General features: G+C 39.0%; 1 protein-coding gene across 3 annotated transcripts in view; it reads right to left on the reverse strand.

Annotated features, from left to right (window-relative positions):
* Positions 1 to 9,483: 9,483 nt before the first annotated feature.
* LOC126457673 (DNA repair protein RAD51 homolog 3-like) overlaps positions 9,484 to 17,428 on the reverse strand; it is a 41,963-nt gene continuing 34,018 nt past the window's right edge. For 2 of the 3 annotated variants that reach the window (XM_050094175.1, XM_050094174.1), the window contains 5 exons: positions 16,624 to 16,730; positions 16,295 to 16,473; positions 14,860 to 14,991; positions 14,546 to 14,734; positions 9,484 to 9,832 (listed from right to left, as the gene is read on the reverse strand). In XM_050094175.1, coding sequence (XP_049950132.1) covers positions 9,794 to 9,832; positions 14,546 to 14,734; positions 14,860 to 14,991; positions 16,295 to 16,473; positions 16,624 to 16,730 — 646 coding nt within the window. In that variant the 3' untranslated portion in view covers positions 9,484 to 9,793. The remainder of the gene's footprint in view (positions 9,833 to 14,545; positions 14,735 to 14,859; positions 14,992 to 16,294; positions 16,474 to 16,623; positions 16,731 to 17,428) is intronic. The other variant, XM_050094177.1, reaches the window with a different exon arrangement.

The raw sequence follows: 17,428 nt of genomic DNA on the forward strand, positions 1-17,428 counted from the left end.
GAGGTCTGCCGTAACGATATCTTCCTTTTCCGAGAGTCTTCTAACGCATTTTGTAAATCAAGCTGATTGTAATTACAATAGGCGTCTACATTTTAAGGTATTTCACAGAAGAATTAAGCTGCATGAATGGTTCACACTACCGTATTTTATTTTAGTTTTTACACAAAAGGGTTTGTCCTTTGTATATTAAACCAATCGGAATGCATACAAAGTGGTAGCAACAATATTTGAGTCAGTTATTTCTTCCATGGCTCATTCTACTATCTTAGTAAAACAAAACTTCAGAATGACTGTGAAACGATGTGTAACATGTCTAATATTAAAATATTAATGTGCTGATTCCAAAACCGGTCTTAGATTTTGCAAACATGTAATACTGTATTTCGACAGTTATGGAGAATTTAATATTGCGATTATTCATACTATGCGTTTGTATTCCATTTATAAGTGTAAAATATTATCATATCTCCTCTAAGATAAGTTGAAGGAACTTTACTTTTGATGAGATCGTTTAACTGACTTTCGATACTGCATACCAATAACTTATCCGTATGTCAATATGAGATACGGGTTCGGAATTAACTAAAACCGTAGGTCCTCCACGAAAACTGTTATCCTATCATCATCTTCAGTTGTTATGGATCCTCAAACTCAAGGTAGCAAAATATGAGGTAATTATTTTACTTGAAAATTGGGATACTACAACACAGTTTCAGAATGGTTGTATGGTATCTAAGTAATCAACACTCAATCAGCAATATTGTGTTCTAGTTAAAAACACGTCTTATGTATAACAAAAACAGATTTTAGGAAATATCAGTTTAGGTTGGGGTCAAAGCGTCTGTTGCAAGGTGACTCTACTTGGTAATTGGTTACTTAAATTATATCTCTGCTGCAAGAATGATCGCCACGCTAGCAGTTTGTGGTGGTCCAGATGACACCACATTGTCCATGTGGAAACGTGTCTTCCTGCAAACGAACCCATTTCGTGATCCAAAGTATGAGACATGGCTGCAGAAGATAATGTTCAAATTTTTTGTTTTCTTATTGCGATTCTTACCCTGAACTTCACTTTGTTGAATTTTAGAAAATTTGCAATTTTTTTGTGACCTAGATTCTTGAAAACTTCATAACCCATTTTTCATTTTTTGTCCTTTCAGGCAGTAGAGGCTGAGACCTAGGATGGTCAGGCCCGTATTTAAGATCTCTGACACTCTGAGTGGTGGGGGTGGGGGGTGGGGGGGTGGGGGGAGAGAGAAATAAATTTTGTTCTCACCCCCACCCCCCGCCGCCCAGAACCTTGAAACACAGAAAATTAATTCTTAGAATTCCCACAACATGTGGGCATATGTTTTGCCTGTGTAGTACTTAACTATGACATGCAAACCTAAAACCATGCTTTTGTAAAAACTACAAGTAGAAAAACTTAGTAAAGTGTCATACAATAAATATAAATGCAAACACTATTATTCATGTTTTTATTGACAGTAAATAGAAACAATACAAACAAGTACATTACGGAGTGGGATTTTCACGCTGCAGTGGAGTATGCGCTGATAAGAAACTTCCTGGCAGATTAAAACTGTGTGCCAGAGACTCATACTCAGGACCTTTGCCATTCATGGGCAAGTGCTCTAATTTTTTTTTTTCCCATTGTTGATCAAGTACCTCGTCTCCTACCTTCCAAACTTCACAGAAGCTCTCCTGCAAACGTTACAGAACTAGCACTCCTGGAAGAAAAGATATTGTGGAGAAATGGCTTAGCCACTGCCTGGGGGATTTTTCCAGAAGGAGATTTTCACTCTGCAGCACAGTGTGCACTGATTGACCACTTGCCCGTGAAAGGCGAAGGTCTCGAGCTCGAGTATCGGTCAGGTACACAGTTTTAATCTGCCAAGAAGTTTCATATCAGCGCACTCTCTGCTGCAGAGTGAAATTGAAGCTGTGAGGATGGGTCGTGAGTCATGCTTGAGTAGCTCAGGTGGTTAGAGCACTTGCCTGCGAAAGACAAAGGTCCCAAGTCTTGCTCCAGCACACAGTTTTAATCTGCCAGGAAGTTTGAAGTAACATTACATTTAGAAAGGTAACATGGAGCAAAACACTGATTTTTTAAATAACACATTTTTTTATCTTTACCCTGTCATTCGCAAACAAGTTTCTGATTTCTTCATATTCCAGTTTCACTAGCAAGTATGATTTAATAGGAAGAAAAACAAGGCAAGTAAGACAATCCTTTTTAGTGATGCCATTAACAATTATTAATGTGTCTTACAAAAGGAAATGACTTTTCTATTAATCAAACAGAAGCAGGAGTACTGAAGTATATTTGAAGAGCTGCACTCAAATTTGGGTAAACATTCTATAATTTGCTACCACTTAGCATCTCGCATATTTCTGTAAGAAAGTATGACTCATTTTCATTCTTTACATCAGAAGGGTAGCTTTTTAAGTGTAAACATTCAAGTACAAATGCTGAGTCTTCAAGATCTGAACTGCAGACTTGCTGAAGCCTGGACAACACTTTCTGAGTTTCAAGTGCACTTATCTTCTTCAGGTCTGACTAAAACATAAATGGTTCACTGAAGTCCTTATAAGAAGAAATTCTCTTGTTCACTTATTCAATCAAGTCATCCGAAATCAAAAGGAAAGATATCTGCATGTCATCTGATTCATTAATTTCTTTAATGCTCAGACTTTTCGTTTTCTTATTGTGTTTCTTATCCTGAACTGCAATTTGTTGAATTTTAGTGTTCAGAAAGAGATTCAAATTTTTCTGACCTAGATTTTTGAAAACTTCATACCACATTTTCACATCCTGTAATAAACCAACTACGGAACTGCACAATTTCAGAAGCGTGGCTATGTTCACGAATACTTACTTAGAACACTGAATCTTTCAGGAATTGAATCCCAAATTGGATTCATAAAAGATATCTCAAAACTATAAAATTCTTCATTATGCTTCTAGCTTCAGATTTCAACAAAGACTTTTCACTTTCATTCCCAATGATTGACAACAGTGCTCTGACGATTGCCTCACCATCTTTGCTCAAGCTTCTTCTCTAGCAGACCATCGTGCTAGAGAGAGGGATTTAGCAGTCCGCTTGCCTTTATTGAAAAATGTGCTTAAATGATTTTATCGCTGATTACAATCACTGAATTAATTAAATATTTCTTGCAAAATGTTGTAAAAAAGGAGTTGCATTGTGCTTGAATCCACCAAATTCATTGTGTTCACTGAATGAGGATTATAGTAAACATAAGGAGAGACAGCTTTGATTCTAGCCTCCAACCCAGAGTAAATACATACCTGACATATTTGGTGCACTGTGGTAACTCCTCTACAGTTTCTTATATCCAAGTGTCTCAAGAAAGCTGGGTAAGCCTACTGCATCCACCAGGTCTTGTCCATTACCTGGATTGAATTTCAATTCAACAAATCGCTCACCTGATAGTTCCAGTTTATTCTTATAAAGAGATACAGTCACTGTATTTACTTTGTATAACAAACTTCCTATTCTACTACATGTGTGTCACATCAGTGTCTCACCCATAATCCAGTGTCATACTCTGGGGAGGGGAGGGGAGAGAGGTGGGGAGTATATAACGTAGTAGAATGAGGCAGTACATAATGAACAGACTGATGTCAGGTATTTTGGATACAGCAATACTCATATACCTGCATATGTGAAGCACATTCTGTTTTTTACACTTTATGACAATATGATTCAGATAAAAAAGACAGACTGGGAGGTAATTAGTAAACCTATTACATCTTCTCTATGAAATAGGATGAATGCTATACTGTAAAGAACCTCATAGTTGCCATGTGAAGTAAATGAACAGATTTACTGCTATACTTACGGTATTACTTTTATGCTGGCATTCAAAACGTATTAAATAACTTATGTTGACATTACAGTGAAAACATGCAAGGAAAAAATACTTTAATGTAATAATGAAACAATTGAGATTTTTATATGAAGCATTGTGTTAACAAATAAAATCACATATTTACACAAGTTGGGGGATATTTCCGTTAAACAGTTATCATACGCAAAGTTCATACAAAAGCAAATATGGAATTACTACTCAGCTTTCCAAAATTGTAAAACCTTAATTGTAATTTATGAAATGAACTCAAATAATGTATGTTCAACATTCATTATTGCAAAATTATAAAAGAATCATAATGGTAGCTATCATTTTGTATTAAATGTCTCTAAATTAAATTCTATGTTGCAAGTAAGAATTTCTTAGTTAGCATGTCATAAATTGCCTGACATTGTAAGGAAGTGAACATGAAGCAAGTGTTTAACTGAGGAGCTATAAAAATTACAAGTTACACCACCATTTATTTTGCGGACAGACAACAGAAACAAAGTTAAGTATTTGTCTGTTCTCATCTACCTGGAAACATTTCACCTACTAAAACTTTTAGGTTCAGATACTTTTGCCATAAAAATAATTGCCAACAATGGTATATAGAAGTAATTAGTAAACATTTTTCACATATTTTCATTCACTGATATCTCGGGCTAACTCGTCGCTTAGACAAAAGATGTTTACTGCATAAAAGAAAGTGAATAGAATTATTTGTAGAGTTCACACCTGTACATCCTGCAGCTATCTCTTTTAGTAGCTAGGAATATTAGCAACGGTCTCACGATCCACTCATTTACTTGAAGGAAAAATGATCTCACCATCCATTAATAGCTGTCATAGTTTCTTTTCTTACAAACAGTTATATACAGGGTGGCGCAGATGGATCGGGTGGTTTTAAAATACTTGTCAAACTGTCAATTGTAAAGGTATTGGATTGAAATAAAGTGCACAACGTGTAGTTACAATGGAAGTTTATTAACAAAAAAGGACATTATCATCGTTGATAAAGAATGTCCGTCCTCAGAGACCAAAAACAGGAAAAGTTAACGTAATATTGGTAAACTGCAGGAGTATCCAGGGCAAGGTTCCTGAATTAGTATCTCTTATTGAAGGAAATAGTGCGCATATAGTATTAGGAACGGATAGTTGGTTAAAACCGGAAGTGAACAGTAACGAAATCCTAGACACAGAATGGAATATATACCGCAAGGATAGGATAAACGCCAATGGTGGAGGAGTATTTATAGCAGTAAAGAATTTAATAATATCCAGTGAAGTTATTAGCGAATGCGAATGTGAAATAATCTGGGTTAAGTTAAGTATCAAAGGTGGGTCAGATATGATAGTCGGATGCTTCTATAGACCACCTGCATCAGCAACCGTAGTAGTTGAGCGCCTCAGAGAGAACCTGCAGAACGTCGTGAAGAAGTTTCGTGATCATACTATTGTAATAGGGGGAGACTTCAATCTACCAGGTATAGAATGGGATAGTCACACAATCAGAACTGGAGCCAGGGACAGAGACTCTTGTGACATTATCCTGACTGCCTTGTCCGAGAATTACTTCGAGCAGATAGTTAGAGAACCAACTCGTGAAGCTAACGTTTTAGACCTCATAGCAACAAATAGACCGGAACTTTTCGACTCCGTGAATGTAGAAGAGGGTATCAATGATCATAAGTCAGTGGTTGCATCAATGACTACAAGTGTAATAAGAAATGCCAAGAAAGGAAGGAAAATATATTTGCTTAACAAGAGTGATAGGGCACAAATCGCAGAATATCTGAGTGAGCACCATCAAACGTTCATTTCTGAGGAAGAGGATGTGGAACAAAAATGGAAAAAATTCAGAAACATCGTCCAGTACGCCTTAGATAAGTTCGTACCGACTAAGGTCCAAAGCGAGGGGAAAGATCCACCGTGGTATAACAATCATGTACGAAAGGTACTACGGAAACAAAGACAGCTTCATCATAGGTTTAAGAGTAGTCGAATCATAGCTGATAAGGAAAAGCTGAACGAAGCGAAAAAGAGCGTAAAGAGAGCAATGAGAGAAGCATTCAACGAATTCGAACATAAAACATTGGCAAACAATCTAAACAAGAACCCTAAAAAGTTTTGGTCATATGTAAAATCGGTAAGCGGATCTAAATCCCCTATTCAGTCACTCGTTGACCACGATGGAACCGAAACAGAGGACGACCGAAGAAAGGCAGAAATACTGAATTCAGTGTTCCGAAACTGTTTCACTGCGGAAAATCGTAACACGGTCCCTGACTTCAGCCGTCGCACGGACGCCAAAATGGAAAATATTGAAATAAACGATATCGGAATTGAAAAACAACTGCTATCACTTAGTAGCGGAAAAGCATCCGGACCAGACGAGATACCCTTAAGATTCTACAGTGATTATGCTAAAGAACTTGCCCCCTTTCTATCAGCAATTTATCGTAGATCGCTGGAAGAACGTAAAGTACCTAGCGACTGGAAGAAAGCGCAGGTCGTTCCCATTTTCAAGAAGGGTCATAAATCAGATGCGAATAATTATAGGCCTATTTCGCTTACGTCAATCTGTTGTAGAATAATGGAACATGTTTTGTGTTCTCGTATTATGACGTTCTTAGATAATACAAATCTCCTTCATCATAACCAACATGGATTCCGCAAACAGAGATCATGTGAAACTCAGCTCGCCCTATTTGCCCAAGAAATTCACAGTGCCGTAGACACTGGCGAGCAGATTGATGCCGTATTCCTGGACTTCAGGAAGGCATTTGATACGGTTCCGCACTTACGTTTAGTGAAAAAAATACGAGCTTACGGAATATCGGACCAGGTTTGTGATTGGATTCAGGATTTCCTAGAAGAAAGAACACAACATGTCATTCTTAACGGTTCAAAATCTGCAGATGTAGAGGTAATTTCGGGAGTACCGCAGGGAAGCGTGATAGGACCTTTATTGTTTACAATATACATAAATGACTTAGTTGACAACATCGGTAGCTCCGTGAGGCTATTTGCAGATGACACGGTTGTCTACAAGAAAGTAGCAACATCAGAAGACTCGTACGTACTCCAGGAGGACCTGCAGAGGATTAATGCATGGTGCGACAGCTGGCAGCTTTCCCTAAACGTAGATAAATGTAATATAATGCGCATACATAGGGGCAGAAATCCATTCCAGTACGATTATGCCATAGGTGGTAAATCATTGGAAGCGGTAAATACTTAGGAGTTACTATCCGGAGCGATCTGAAGTGGAATGATCACATAAAACAAATAGTGGGAAAAGCAGGCGCCAGGTTCATAGGAAGAATTCTAAGAAAATGTGACTCATCGACGAAAGAAGTAGCTTACAAAATGCTTGTTCGTCCGATTCTTGAGTATTGCTCATCAGTATGGGACCCTTACCAGGATGGATTAATAGAAGAGATAGACATGATCCAGCGAAAAGCAGCGCGATTCGTCATGGGGACATTTAGTCAGCGCGAGAGCGTTACGGAGATGCTGAACAAGCTCCAGTGGCGGACACTTCAAGAAAGGCGTTACGCAATACGGAGAGGTTTATTATCGAAATTACGAGAGAGCACATTCCGGGAAGAGATGGGCAACATATTACTACCGCCCACATATATCTCGCGTAATGATCACAACGAAAAGATCCGAGAAATTAGAGCAAATACGGAGACTTACAAGCAGTCGTTCTTTCCACGCACAATTCGTGAATGGAACAGGGAAGGGGGGATCAGATAGTGGTACAATAAGTACCCTCCGCCACACACCGTAAGGTGGCTCGCGGAGTATAGATGTAGATGTAGATGTAGAAAAAAATAGTAATGTTAGTTTTTAAAAATTACATCCATCAAATGCCCTCCTTCTCGAGCGACGCATTCTTGGAGTCGGTCCTTAACGTTCCGCATTGCCCGCTCAAGCACATCACCAGGAATTGATGTGATTTCGGTGTGAATTGCTGCCTTCAACTCCTGAATGGTCAGGGGTTTGTTCATGTAGACCCTTGCTTTTAAATAGCCCCATAAGAAAAAGTCACATACCGTGAGGTCCGGCGAGCGAGGGGGCCAATGGACATCTCCATTACCGGAAATCAAACGGCCAGGGAACAGAGCGCGTACAGCTTGCATTGATATCCTAGCGGTATGTGCAGTTGCCCCGTCTTGTTGGAACCACATATTGCCCATGTCGTAATTGTTCTCTTCAAGTTGTGGGAGAAGAAAATCTTCAATCATGTTCACATAACGCTGCGAATTAACAGTAACCGCCTGCTCCCTTTCATTTTCAAAAAAGTAAGGACCAATTATCCCTACCTTAGAAACCCCACACCAAACCGTCACTTTGTCACTATGGAGAGGCCGTTGGTGTAGATCTCTTGGGTTAGTGTCGGCCCAGTAACGGCAATTTTGCTTGTTTACGTATCCGTTAATGTGAAAGTGAGCCTCGTCAGACATCATGATAATCAGGTTTACATCTTCCAATAACTCCAACATCTGTTGGCTAAACTGAAGCCTTTGAAGATGGTCTGTTGGGAGAATCTTCTGTACCAACAGGATTTTATAGGGGTGGAATTTCAGTTCTTCGTTAAGAATCCTTTGAAGGCTCCGATGTGACATTCCAAGAGCTTGAGCACGACGTCTCGTTGATCGACGTGGGCTCGCAGTGACATCGCGTCTCACACGCTCCACGTTCTCAGGCGTTGTTATTGTTGGCGGTCTAGGCGTCCATTTTGGAGCACATGAACCAGTAGTGCGGAAATTATGCACCCAACTCAATATCGTATCTCGCTTAGGAACACTACCGCGAGGTGGGATGTTGAAACGCCGGCGAAAGGCACGCGTCACAGCAACAATTGACTCGTTATTGCGTATGAACTCTTCCACTGCGAAAACACGATGCTCAACGGACCACGTAGCCATCACGACTGACTGCCAGCCTGCAACTGAAACTTCCCGTCCCCCCCCACCACAGGACGAAGTCGCCGAACACCTGGCTCCCCCCCCCTCCAGACGAACAGTCCACTTCAAAACCACCCGATCCATCTGCGCCACCCTGTCCAAAAGAAATTCAACATATTACTTATTCACAGGCTGCTGCACTAACAATGTCATTTTCAACATGAATTCAAAGACCTGAATCTCAAACCAAAGCAAATTAAATGTTAATGGCACCTTGAGGGTCAGGATGGGGAACTTACATTTCTAGACTTTGGTGACTTCATGGAGTCAATGTGAAAACACCATTAGATTAAGGACACAGGCACAGGTTTGAAAAGTCAGAAAAAATTAAAATTTTGTCCGCTTTATAGAAAAAGGCCGTTAAACGAGAAAAATTTAAGAGGACATAGGGTAATCCATATTATAATAGTTATTACACGAGTTGAAGACAGAGCCTGCCCAATAAAGATAAAAAATTTAATGGATGTGCCACTACAACAAGAAAGACGCAACAGAGAGAGAGAGAACACTTTTTCAGGTGACTTGGCAATTTTCTTACAGCCTTTGAATTTAAAGAAGAAGAAGAAGAAGAAGAAGAGCTCGAAGCTCAAGACACCGAATTCGAATCTTAATATTTTTATTTTAATACAATTTCAATTTCATGTGATTACGATAGTAACCAAGGTTACAAAACTATCAATAATTTTATAATAGTGTGTACATAGATTTCTTTAGCTACTGGTCAGTTTACAAACAATAATTTTGGTCAAAAAATTTACACAGTACGAACAAAGGCTTTCTTTCACAAGTTAAGAAAAGAATCATTAAGACACACATGATAAAAAACTAATTTTTGTCTGGAATATAAACATATGTATACTGTGCTCAAGAACCACTTCCTGGTCTCAGTGTCAACATTGCATGAAGTTTTAAACATCACATGGCAATCAATAGTTGTGGTGTTAGCCATTGCCAATATCTCTCACTCCAATATTTGATATCTAAAAAAATAATAATAATACTGCTGTAACACATGCAAAATAATAAACATGCTGTCATACTTCTAAAAATATTCTTTGGGGTGAAAATTTGAAACAATATCCACTTGGGAAGATGTATGATGGGAAATTAACTGCTAACCAAAAAATAATATACAAGGGTCATTCCAAAAGAAATGCATACTATTTTTTTAAAAAATCCACCTTTTATTCTACATGCTTGAAAGTTTTACAGTGTATAGATACCCACTTTAGGAACAATATTTTCATTTCTACACATAATTTCATATCCCTCTCAACTTCCTTATGCCATCTTGGAACCAGCGCCTGTATACCCGCACGGTAAAATTATGGACCAACCTGTCGGAGCCACTGTTTGGCAGTGTGCACAGGGGAGTCATCATCTTCAAACCTTGTTCCACAGAGAGAGTCTTTCAGTTTCCCAAAGAGATGATAGTCACATGGAGCCAGGTCAGGACTGTAAGATGGGTGTTTCAATGCTGTCCATCCGAGTTTTGTGATTGCTTCCATGGTTTTTTGACTGAAATGTGGCCATGCATTGTCGTGCAAAAGCAAAACATCCTGCTTTTGCAGATGTGGACGAACACGACTCAGTTGAGCCTGAAGTTTCTTCAGTGTCGTCACATATGCATCAGAATTTATGGTGGTTCCATTTGGCATGATGTCCACAAGCAAGGGTCCTTCAGAATCGAAAAACACCATAGCCATAACTTTTCCAGCAGAAGGTGTGGTTTTGAATTTTCTTTTCTTGGGTGAATTTGCTTGATGCCACTCCACTGATTGCCTCTTCATCTCTGATGAAAAATGATGGAGCCATGTTTCATCACCTGTCACAATTCTTCCAGGAAATTCATCTCCACCATTCTTGTACTGTTCCAAAAGTTCGCTGCATACCGATTTTCTTGTTTCTTTGTGAGCCACTGTCAACATCCAGGGAACCCACCTGGCACAAACCTTTTTTAATGCCAACACTTTCAGTATTCTGCAAACACTGTAGAGTGATAATTCGTTCAATGTGATGCGTCTGTCAGCAATCACCAATTCGTTAACTCTCTGCACACTGTCTGGAGTATGTGGAGTACGAGGCCTGCCGCTGCAAGGACAATCCTCAATATTGCCGTGCCCGCTTTCATCATGTAACCTGCTTGCCCTCCGACTAACTGTACTGGGATCGACAGCAGCATCTCCATACACCTTTTTCAAACTCTTGTGGATGTTTCCCACTGTCACGTTTTCACAGCACAGGAATTCTATGACAGCACATTGCTTTTGATGAACGTCAAGTGTAACAGCCATCTTGAAGACATGCTGTTACGGCGCCACTCACAGGAACAGGTTGAACTACCATATTTACTCAAATCTAAGCTGCACTTTTTTTCCGGTTATTGTAATCCAAAAAACCGCCTGCAGCTTAGAATCGAGTGCAAAGTAAGCGGAAGTTCTGTAAAATGTTGGTAGGTGCCACCACAACTAACTTTTGCCGTTGAATATATGTAGCGCTACACAGGCATGCTTTGCAGGCACAAAGATAAATACTGGCGCCAAAACCTCTGCGTCGGTAAAAAAAAAGAAGAAGAAGAAGAAGAAGAAGAAGAAGAAGAAGGGGTGGAAGACGAGCTTTTTTCTCTGCCCCGAGTTTCGACCACTGCATTTTCATACATTATCCAACGAAGTAAATACAAATTCCATATTGTTCATCTTCGAATGTAGCAGCCTTTCAATGTACTACGAAAATCCGACTGGCAAGACTGTTTGGGATGTTTGTCAATATGGCCAACTCTACGTTCTGAATTTTTTTCTACCTGTGACAAGAGATGGTTGCTAATAGGAACTTTTATGAATTGTGAATCACATGCAGTATTCTCTTCATCATAAGAATAATACGAATATAAACATTTTGTCATGTGTTTGCTGCTACCTCATTTAAATCCTGTCTACCTAATAAACTACGATACTAGAGTGAGACAACAGCAAACGCGGAAGAATATACATATTATGCCATGTTTATATTAGTATTATTCCTATGCCGATTAGAGATACAGTCAGAAATGAAGCACGACAACTGACTGGATTTTTAAATCTAAGATGACTAATTTCTGTACAGAATGTAATGTACTAAAGAGGCATCTGCAAAGATTTTCAAACGGAGAAAAATTTTCGCTAAACTCTCCTTCACATCATCTATCATACACAGTTTATTATTTGGTTCTTGTTGATCATTATCAAAGAAAGCAGCAGTGTAAGTAACAACAAATAACAGTCTTTTTTTGCCATTGTTTTGCTAATGAGATGATTCCTCTTTTTTTTTTTTTTTTTTTTTAATTGGAAGCGGCGGTAGCGCGTACAAAAGCAAGCCATGCCGCGAGCGGCGACAGGTCGTAAACTCTCATTATCAGAATGCGACAAACAATGCATTACACAGCTTAGCATTTTCAGCTTAGAGGACGTAAACTCCTATAACAAAGTAACGGCACTTATCAGATCAAAGAAAAATAAGCAATCGATTCAAACCAGACTAAGCACGTGAAAAAGGAAGGTTACCCGTATAAATATGGACGGAGCGCCTGACGCATAACAATGGCTACCTGGTAAAGCTTAACTGCTAAGCTTATGACTTAAACTAAACTACTGCAGCTGTATCGTCATTCATTCGACCTAAATTGTGTCACATATTACAATGGACCAACTTTGTTTCGATTTGGAGGTGAAGCCTAAAACTTTTCTCTCCCCTTGAATTTCGAGTCTCAAATTTCAGGTGCGGCTTAGATTTGAGTAAATACAGTAAGTTTGAAAACAAGCAGGAAGGATGCATCTACACACTGTAAAACTTTCACATATGCAGAATGAAAACTGTGTTTTTACAAAAATAGCATACATTTCTTTTGGAGTGACCCTCATACGTAGGTTGGAACTTAAATAGTGGCAACACTGCTGTGGAGACACTATGCAATGGAATTGTTGCTGATAGCACAAGTTGACAACATACCTACCTTACCTCTGAGCAAGTGTACTCGCCAGTCCCACATCACCAGCATGCGCACAATCGAGGGAAACACATTCACTTGTGAGTGAGCGGTCTAACGTAATGGTGTCACTATGTTTTCGAAACAGGAACAATGGAGTTGGATCAAGACTGAATGTGCCAGAGGTCTTACAGCATGACAGTGTCATCAAGGTCTTCAAGAGGTGTGCGGGGAACCAGCATTGCTGTACAGAACAGTGGCACGTTGCATAAATGAAGGTCGGCAAACTGTGGGAGACATGCATTGGGCAGGTCATCCTAGCACCTCTGAAGAAGATGTGCATGCTTTTGGCATGTTAGTGGACAGTGATCGATGCCATATGATTCGTGAGTACACCCACAAAATTGGATTAGAGCATACGACTGTGCTTCACATCCTGAGCGAACACATGGGCATGCGAAAAACTGCATCATGATGGGTTCCACATGACTTGATGGAAATGCTGAAATGAATGCATTACAATGCTGCTCAGATGGACTTGGAGCACTATGAACGCGAAAGAGAGGATTTCTTACGCCATAGCGTAACACTGGATGAGACATGGGCCACATCATACAAGCCAAAACTGAAACACCAGTCTCGAATGGTGTCATTATGGGTTGCTGCGAAAGTCGAAAGTGCGTCAGAGCCCCAGTATGGTGAAAGTTAAGTGATTTTTGTGTACAACTGTGATGGTGTTATCGTAACGCATTACATTTCTCCATGGCAGACAGTCAGAGCTCTATATTACCATTCGTTTTTGGAGCATCACCTGCGACCAGCGTTCAGAAAGAAGCGGCGACACTTTCTGCACAACCCACCCATCATTTTGCACAACAATGCATGGGCGCATACAGCACAAGTTGTGGCTGCTCTTTTCGGTCGATGGGACTGAGAAGTACTGCACCGTCCACCACACTCCACCGACTTAAGTTCTTGTGACTTTGATTCGATTCCCAAGATGAAGGAACCACTTCGTAGCATTCGCTTCAGAATTGTTCCAGAGAATCAACAGGCAGTAGACCGCTCCATTCACACCATCAACAGAACAGGCTCTGCTAACGGTACACTATGCCTTCCACATGACTGGCAACAGGTTCTACACAACACTGGTGACTACTTTGAAGGACAGTAACAGGTGCAAACATGTAACTCTCTTGTATCAGTTGTGAATATATAGTTGCCACTATTTTAAGTTCCAACCCTCGTATGAAAGGTATAATTACTAGCATAAAAGCCAACAGTGAATTCACAGTCACACATGAAAGACAGACAGCCCCTGGTTTCACAAACAGAAGCATGTTTATAAGAAAAGGAAAGAGGAAAAGGTATGTAGATTTTGTGATGTAATGGATACTGAAGTCAGCCAACAATCAAAGTGAAAAAGAGATGTTGTATCTTAAAATGTTCTGCTGGTGATTTCATTAGATGTAATACAACCTCACGTTGGACATGGACTGGCAAAGAAACTTACCTATCTGTTTCAAAATAACAATCCTAGCATCCATTTGAATGATGATTTTGATCTTTCTTGAGATATGTGTCAAACATGCTTGTTAATGGTTCATAAAACTAAAAGTTTGTCAACTTTACATATTACACTGTGTAGCTGTTTATTTTCGTATTTATAAGTAGATCTACCATCACCTTTATCTGGTTTAAAACTACAAACTATTTTGAGACAGTCAGATACCTGAAAGCCGACAGAAGCACATGGGTACACAGCACTTTTCAAGAGCACTGCTGCAAAAGTGCCACCTCTCTCAGCTCCTAACATGATACGATGATTAATACGGTGACCAAAACTTTCTCCCAGTGATGGAACAACTTGTGAGGTGCCATCACCAAAGACTTTTGTAGTCAACTGATTTGTTACAATGACCTATGTATAAATTCCACAAGAAATGAGCATATATTTTATAGAGATCAACATGATAGATACAGTCACTGAGTTATGTGAAAACCCAATACTATCACTTATGGTTCATTTGAGAAGTAAACACTCACCGCAACTTTGAATTTTTTAGCACACAGATGCAATTCATCAAGGATCTGATGCAACAGTCTTGTTCTCTGGATGCTGCTCAGTTCTCCATATAGGAGAGGGAATGTAATACTATCAATGACAATCAATTTTACCTGTATGCCAGAAATGAGCAAAATTAACAAACATGCAACATTTACACAAAATAAATTTGATGCAATGTTAAAAAAATCCAAGGTTGAAAATAATATGTATGTGAGGATAAATCCATGCTCACTGGGTGCTGAGCAACAGAATGGGCGGGAAGGAGGGGGGGGGGGGGGGATATGACTTATTGTTAGTTGTGTAAAAATCAAACAATGGAAAATCCAAGATGGAATGCAACAATATTATGAAAAGGAAAGTTGCTACTCACCATATAGTAGAGACGCTATGTCACGCAAATAGGCACAACAAAAACACTGTCACAACTAAGGCTTTTGGCCAGTAAGGCCTCCATCAACAATAGACAAAAATAACACACACACACACACACACACACACACACACACACACACACACACGTGTGTGTGCAAACACAACTCACACACATGACTGCAGTCTCAGGCAACTGACAGTTGCCAGAGACTGCAGTCGTGTGTGAGTTGCGTTTGTGTGACAGAGTAAGTGTGTGTGTGTGTGTGTGTGTGTGTGTGTGTGTGTGTGTGTGTGTTGTCTATTGTTGACAAAGGCCTTACTGGCCGAAAGCTTTATTTGTGACAGTCTTTTTTGTTGTGCCTATCTGTGGCTCAGCATGTTCGCTATATGGTGAGTAGGAACTTTCCTTTTCATAATACTGTAATTGTTAATTGTTTCATTTACAAAGATGGGAACTCTTTCTTCAACATATCCTTAACTCCTGCCACACTCTTGCCAGAAATATCACTCTTATCTGTTCTCCACCTGCCCTGTTGCCTACTGTCCCCCAACCTATTTCCATCTTACTGCCAGTACATTATCCTCTCCACTCCCTTCCCCCCTTACTTACCTACTGAGTGACAGTTCACTTACTTTAGTGGTTTGTATTCCTTTGTTGTTCTTATCCCATTCTCTCTGTACTTCCATTCTTTTTTCCACTACTTTCTTCCCAACTGTACCTTTTTTCCTACTAATTGTTTGCAAACTTGACCATATAAGTATTTAATTGTTTCACCCAATAAGATATTTCCCAAACCTGTCACATTCCATCTGCACTATCACCTTACTTCCATTGTCTATCACTTTACTTCCATAGTCTAAATACTTAGCATGTTTTCATTTTTTATATATACCTGCCTACTCCAACTGTAACCATCAATTTGGTGAGTACTGATCTATCCTGATTTACACAAATCTTTTTCGTAACTCATACATACCAACAGTAAAAGCTTAATATTTACTAACTCTTGGGAACAAGTAATTCTCTTGTACAAAACTTACATTTCTTTTTTCTAAAATGTCACTGAGTTGAAAGACTGCAGCCAACAGCTGTATGTGGTTTGTTACTGATATATAAGATATGCCATTTTTTATTGCTTCCATTGTGAAAGTTGAGGCAGGGAGTTTACCTTGTTGTCTGGCAATTAAAGAACAATGACTGATGCAAGCATCAGCCATATCTGAAAAAAAAAAGAAACATGAAACAGTAGTTGATTACTACGAAGTTTAGTCCAAATGTATATACCGAGTTGATATGATAGAATAACCAATATATTGCAGAAAAAATCTCATTCAAAATAAAAAAGAAAGATGACAAGCAACTAATATACCTGACAATCTAATCAATGTGAAACTGCTTGATGTGTCTATATACACAGCTTCTGCTTCGTGACCACCAAATATGTTCGGAATCTGCACATCAACACAAAGCTGCAAGCTGTGATAACAAAAGTACTATAATATCATAAACTTGAAACAGAATGTCAGTTTATGCAAATGAAACTGGTAAATGAAACTGTGTGCAAGAGTGAAAGCTATGTGCTTAGGGATAAGCCAGAGTCTTTGAACATATCAGTCAACTTTCATCAAAGATATCACAAAAAGATACAACACAAACCTGATTTCAAAATGGCAAGCAATTAGATCAGTCTTTCATATGGTGTGAAAATATAAACAAAGTACAGGATTGTACTAATCTTTAATAACAAATATTGAAGCTAAATGGGGACAACTGCATGAAATTGTGGGTCTTACAAAGGAACAAATTCAAATATAAAACAACAACAAAATCACATCAACAGTAAAAGAAACAACCAGATAAACATGACATAACAGTTTATTTAAAAGGTGCAAACAGACAAAATTACCAAAAACCAATTATAGCTGGTACCAAAACATAATTTGATCTGAAGTGAAAAGGGTGATGGTAATACAGAGAACCCAAATCCCAGGAATTAAACACACTTGATATTCCCCTTAGACAGCAATTAAATTAATATATAAACAGAAATACACAACACAACACAAAAAAGCCCTAACAACTCCAGTTACAAACTTCAAAAATTGTAAATTGCACAAAAAAGCCAATTTAACAAAACAAAGACACAAGCTGTCACACATCATAAAACAACATCA

The sequence above is a fragment of the Schistocerca serialis genome, chromosome 2, assembly GCF_023864345.2.
Source record: "Schistocerca serialis cubense isolate TAMUIC-IGC-003099 chromosome 2, iqSchSeri2.2, whole genome shotgun sequence".
NCBI lineage: Eukaryota > Metazoa > Arthropoda > Insecta > Orthoptera > Acrididae > Schistocerca > Schistocerca serialis.